Here is a 6,530-nt window from a genome sequence, read left to right on the forward strand (position 1 = left end):
AAACTCTTTAACTTTATGGTACAAGTTAACATAATCCAAAAATATAATATCTGTAACAATCAATAGTTTTATTTAAAAACATATACGCATTTCCCTTGAGCATAACCTAGTTGGTAGAGACATTGCAATATGCAAGAGTCTGAATTTGAATATGAATTCCCTACTTATCCATCTAAAGAGGTGAATTTCTACTTACTACACTGCTTGTGATTAATGATCATTAAGAAGAAAAAAAATAAACATATACTCCCAACCACGCCAATAACGTTGCAGTATATGATTTACTGTGCATGTATGCGTAACGACACCTTTATTTAAATTGATATTCTATTATATAATGTTGAATGTTACGGATAACAAACAATTACTTTTATGAAAATATGAGCAATTTGAGGGGCTTATTGAACAATTATTCGAGTATTATGAGGCGTGATAGAATGCACTAGAAGAACCAAAGGGGTCTTGCAAGATCCAAAGAGGCGTTATGATGCCTAAAAAAAAATCCACTGATGAGTTACTACACTCGTCACCAATTCTGTTGACAACATTGTTATTAGATTTCTTAACAGATGTTGATTAGGCTTGCTTCAGCCTCCCTTTAGCATGTTTTCCTATTTCTTCCTTTTGCAATGCCATTTAGCTCTTCGTATCTGCTTGTTTCTTTATTTATAGATTTACAATACATTACATCTAAGGAGGAAAAGGGGTAGGAGTAATATATTTTACAGAAACCTTCCAACGAAACTCAATAGTTGCCACACCAATAGCTAAAAAAATCATATTTACTTCAAACATTATTTCTAAATAGAAATAAACAGCGTCGAATGCAGTTGTCTTATCACCCAAGTTTTTGTTTTGCAATCAACATATACTATCATTCACACTGAGGAAGAAAAGAGAGAATAAAAAATCTCCCTCATCAAACCCAAAGTAAGGCATGACAGAGATTTTTTGTGGGTATATTATACTCTAAGGAAATTGCTATCCTCCTTCTAATCCACGGGAACCTCTGCTTCCATCTTCAAATCCGAATTGCCAAGAATCTAACAGTAAAAAGGGATTGTCAAACATTTTTTTCAAATGAAAGATGCATACTGAACAAATATCAACAGATAGCGGTGTTTATTGTGCCATAGTAGAAATTCAGCATGAGTATGAAGTTGTATGACCCTAAAACAATCACGAGAGAGGATTCAGTTGCATCACCCTCAAACAATAGGACCTAGGTTTCAAAGAAAACCATAAAGTTTATATATGCTAAATCTAATTAGGACCTATGTTTCAAATAAAGATATTGAGGTTGATTTAACTCATCAGCAGTAAAAGGCGGGAATAGTTCATACAGCCTGTCACAAACCTATGGCCTTAAGGCTCTGTTTGCGAGTTTGGAGGGGAAGACTTGGGAAAAAAGGAATGAGCAAGTGGAAGAAATAGAGGAAAATGAGAGGGGAGGGCTTTGGGGGTTAACTTTTATTCATAATACAAAACCCTCCTCATTTGGGGGAACTAAAAAAATGTATTGGAGAAGGGTATGGGGGGGATTTTGGAGGGTTTATATGAATTCTTCAATTTTAATCTATGTTATAATATTTTTAAAATTAAAAATATAGTAATCACATTAATTTATCATTCTCTGAAAAGCTACTCTTTTAATTTTTTTGAATGATTTCTCCATTTTCCTTCATATTTTTCCATCCCTCAAAGCCTTTCCTTCCCCTCCCCTCCAAACTCCCAAACAAAGCCTAAGTGTATTAGAAAGGGCTCCGGGGAAGAAAAAAAAAGTATTAGGCAGGGCCTAGTTACTAAATAAGTTAGGTTATAATAATACTTTTATTAACATTATTTTGGATTTTTGTTGTAATATCTTAAACTTAAATACTGGGTCTGTTTAAAGGATTTGACCCGTTAAACTGCATAAATACTAAGGCCTACAGTTCTAAGCTCAATTTAGCGGTAAGCATTATAACGTGTTTGAAAGTCTTACTGCAAAAATTAAATAGCATTTCAGACTACATAATAATCTTCTCAAGATCAAGCAATGGAAACAAGCCTATATCAGATAGGTCCCGGTCAATCTCAGGCCTTGATTTGAGAAGAAAAAAAAAGGCCAGGTCAGTTTAGTCTCGCTGAACAATTTCCATACTCGATGGCAGTCAGCGCCCTCGTCACTCCAAGCTATCATGTGTGCAATCATATATAAAATATAGGTAACTATTCTGGGAGAGACTTTCCATGTATTTGAAGTAAATAGTTAAGATCATAATAATATGAATGAGAAAAACCAAAAAGGACTTGGTGCATAATCCCTAATCTACCACTTGCCAATAAAAATGTTTACCAAACTTAAGTATCAAAAAAAAAAAAAAATATGCTAGATATTATTATTTGTTCCAGTACCTTCATGAAGTCAGACAAGACTAAGAAAGAATCCTTTGTATAACCAGCTTCCTCAAGGACCTGTGCCAGAACTTCCTGTAAGTACAAAACAGAATACATCACAAGCTGTTATAAGCAGACCATATCATCCCTCGTTATTGAGGGCAATCGAAATGCTAAATAACAATAACAAGAAAACTGATATCCTCCAATAAAGTCTCCATTCTCAACCTGATTTACATATTTTCAATTACAAATACACACACCGATAGCACACTTCATACAAATACTTTTTTTGCTTAAGAATAAAATTATGTGTTTTTTACCTTCATTAAATAAACTGATAAAGGTTTCCCTGTCCGTTAATACACACACACACACACTCAATGCCGTGTATTTTAAAGGGACAGGAAGAGTACAATCAGTAAGAGTTTTCAAAAAAGCTTTATCTCATCTCCCAAGGTTACATACTGTCTTTTGCTTAGTTTTTCAGCTTCTCCGAGTATAATTCCATAAATAGGCACATACTCATGTTATTATGTGAGGTGAGTTCTTCGGTGGACCACCTTCATAAGTGGTCCACCATGGATAAGTACTTCAAATTATCAGAAAATTTCAACGACTGAAGACGATACTATTCCGAAATAAAAACTCATGACATTTCTCATATTTACGGCTAAGACAATGACTTGATTGATCTTGGTTCAATAAGAGCTACAAATTTATTTTCCGTTTTTTCAATTAAGCCATTATTTCAATTGTAAAAATGAGGAGGATGATTAACATCTACTACAAAGAGACGACGTTTGTTGTCGTTGGAATTTTAAACATTTTTTTAAGTACTAGTCCACGGTGGATCACTTATGAAGATGGTCCGTATTAGAATTTCTCATTATTTGATTGTCAATCATCCCTTGAAACATCAAATTTCAAAAATCGATTTGAAAGGAACTCTAAATAGAAATTGGACATTCTCTATAGTAAATAAGATGAAAGGTGACAGTGAAAGGCCAATTGATACACATAACAGAAAGCATAGAAGGAGCAGGAGAAAGATTGGTAACCTTTCTTTGATGTTCAGACATATATTGTCCAGTCAAATCCCTCAAAACCGTCAACATATCATCAAAACTAACTTTTCCATTGCAATCCGTATCATAAACCTTGAAAATAACTACAAAAAACAAAAAGCATTCATTTAAGTTCAATCCAATTATTAATTTATGCAAGCAATGAACAAATTAAGATCAAATACACACATTCAATTTTGTGTTGGAGAGTAGCACGTGGACTGAATGCAGACAAAAAAGCTATAAATTCCTTGAAATTAAAGCCATCTAGCATTCTCAGCAAACTCTGCAAAATTGAATCACTCATTCGCATTTTGCATTTTGAATTCAAATCGATTTATAGCAAGTTGCGAGGAAGAGAAAGAGAGAGGGAGAGACCTGAGAGAGAGGATTGACGGCGAATTCGGGAATGGAGAGAAATTCATCGGAAGGAATGAAACCACAGTTGTTGCGATCGAGTTGACAGAAACGCTGGTAAAGTGAAACGATCTCTTGCTGAGTAACTACAAAAAGAAAACGAAGAAGTTAAAGGAAATAGAAATGAAGGTGAGAATTAGAGATTGAAAGAAAGAGTATCGTTGTTAGTTACATGCGTGTTTGCAGTGTTGTTGAACTTCTTCAATGTCGTACTGTGTGAGCATGGAAGATGTGTTACCCATCGATCGATCACTCACTCACCTACAAGGCTACAACATTCAACCCCTCAGACTCAGAGAGAGAGAGAGAGAGAGAGTGAAGAGACACGAGTTCCCCCAAACTGCCAACTGTTTCTGGGCCCACATCAATCAATACCGAATTTTGGCCCAATGGGCTCATTGACTTTGACCCTGTCGAGGAAGACTACAAACTCAAAATTAGTAAAATCATATTTGCTCCGTTCCATAATACTACCATAATCTTTCCTTCGTTTCACATTTATTAAAAAAAGGAAATGTTATAGAGTGCCTTAAGACATTGATTAAGAGGATAAATTTAGAAATACATTAAACTCACTTTTACTCGGAATCAATTTTATGATACCAATTCATTCATAAAAAAATTAAAATACTCCCTCCGGTCCTTATTATAAGAAAAAGTTGACTTTTTAGGTTCATAGAATAATTAATGTATCTTATTGGAAATATAGACTAGATACATCACTTATACAATGAACCAAAAAAGTTAATTGTTTCTTATAATAAGGACCGGAGGGAGTATATTCAATCGCTAGCGAATATAACACTGGAGCATTTAGCCTATGTGTAATGTATTCACCTTGAAAAATAAGTGAATTCTAGCCCCCCACACACACACACACATATATAAGTAAAAAAAGAGAAAAATAGTTTTGAGTGTTTTGTCAAATATTTGTGCATTCTTCATTATCTTAAATGCAATGTAGAGTATATTGAACTCAAAAATGTATAAGTGAAGGAGAGAAAAAAGAGCAATGCTATATATCAAGAAAGATTTTATCAAGAAATATTCAAGAATGGTTTTAAGTGTTTTTGTCGAGTATTGATGCATTTACCATTACTAGTATAGTGACCCGTGCCAAGCACGGGAAATAAAAAACTTTTTTAATCAAATGTATAGATTTTATATTATGTTATCTTAAAGTTATAAGTGTGGTTATAATTTAAATTTGATATGTAAAAAAATATCATCTTAATTTTGTTAATTTTGTATATATTTTGAAATATCTAAACATTGCACATAACGATTAAAGTATTTGGATTTATATTTATACTAATTATTTGTAGTATAAGATGTACTCATTGTTAAACTTAACATATGTAATATTTTTGCAAAAATACGCCGACGTACTGTATATTATTATTTGTTGACATAATGTATTTTATTAATCATAAAAACTACAAAATTTGTATTTTTTTTTATATAATAGTCAGTGTCAGATAGGCATGACAAGAAAACCCATACCCGCGGTTACCCGCCCGAACCAAACCCAATTTGACGGGTCTTCCCCGTTTTTACTGGGTTTGAATATGGGTATGGGTTTTTCCCGATTTCAAAACACGGGTATGGGACGGGTAACGGGTATATAGGTACCCACCCCAAACCCAAACCCATACCCGTCCCAAATGTAAAAAATTATTTTATGTTGATATGTCATGTTATTTTGTTTGATAACTGTCATGTTAATAAAAACTACAATTGATATTTAAAGGATCAACTAAATCATTTCATCTAACAAATGTTAATGTGAGCGTGTTGTTCGATAATGTATTACAACATTTCTCTTGGGGATGCAAAAAAACTTCTCTTTTTTATTTAAAAAAATTATTCAATGCGGGGACAGGGATGGGGCGGGGATACCTGAACTCGTCGGGGACGGGGATGAGATTCAATTTCTCATCCATGTTGGGTATGGGTAGAATAACAGGTAAGTATATGAGAATCGGGTATGGGGACGGGGAAGGTAAAACCCGTCCCCCCCCCCCCCCCCCATTGTCATGCCTAGTGTCAGATGTATACACCTAGTCTGTGAATGCAAACGTTAAATTTTTTACGGGTGTGTATAAATATAGTTTGGGCTACAGAAACGCCGATTGTTATTTGTTTTTATTTTTATTTTTTACAAAATCAATGGTCTAATGTAAATATTGTATTTTAGGGTAACGACGATATAAAAAAAAATTCCATGTATTGTTATACCTGAAAAGTGCATCAATTAAAAGTCAATGGCAGGAGGATCTGCTTATATAGAAATTGCATGGCCCGTAATGACCAGTACGCCTAATTACAAAGAAATGAAAAAAAAACAACTTCCAAACAATACACAACTTTAGTTTTCTAAATTATAGCAACAACAATTCTAAAACATAACCAATGATCATACTTCTTGAAAAATTTCACGATACACAACATTTGTGGTCTCTTTGCAAACATTATTATCTTCATCCAAGATGAGCAGCTTCAAACCTTTTCTAGAAGTAACTCGAGAGACAGCGGCATAGAGTGGTCCATGCGTGAACACGAACTTAAGAAGATAAACTCCCACCCGAGATAAAGATTGACCCTGACTTTTATTTATTGTCATTGCAAAACAAAGCGTCAATGGAAATTGCATGCGCCTGAATTCGA

The 6,530-nt window shown here is 33.9% G+C and overlaps 1 protein-coding gene across 1 annotated transcript; it reads right to left on the minus strand.

The window, feature by feature from the left end:
• Window positions 1-691: 691 nt before the first annotated feature.
• Window positions 692-4,205, minus strand: LOC146903289 (uncharacterized). The gene is made up of 6 exons (XM_085734776.1): window positions 4,036-4,205; window positions 3,825-3,949; window positions 3,636-3,732; window positions 3,441-3,550; window positions 2,398-2,472; window positions 692-1,043 (listed from the first exon to the last, which is right to left on the minus strand). Exons 1-6 carry the CDS (start codon window positions 4,103-4,105, stop codon window positions 993-995), a joined length of 528 nt encoding a protein of 175 aa, XP_085590902.1. The 5' UTR covers window positions 4,106-4,205; the 3' UTR covers window positions 692-992.
• Window positions 4,206-6,530: the final 2,325 nt, after the last annotated feature.

The sequence above is a fragment of the Medicago sativa genome, chromosome 8 (genome assembly GCF_051527215.1).
Source record: "Medicago sativa cultivar Bolivia chromosome 8, Bolivia_mono, whole genome shotgun sequence".
Classification (NCBI taxonomy): Eukaryota; Viridiplantae; Streptophyta; class Magnoliopsida; order Fabales; family Fabaceae; genus Medicago; species Medicago sativa.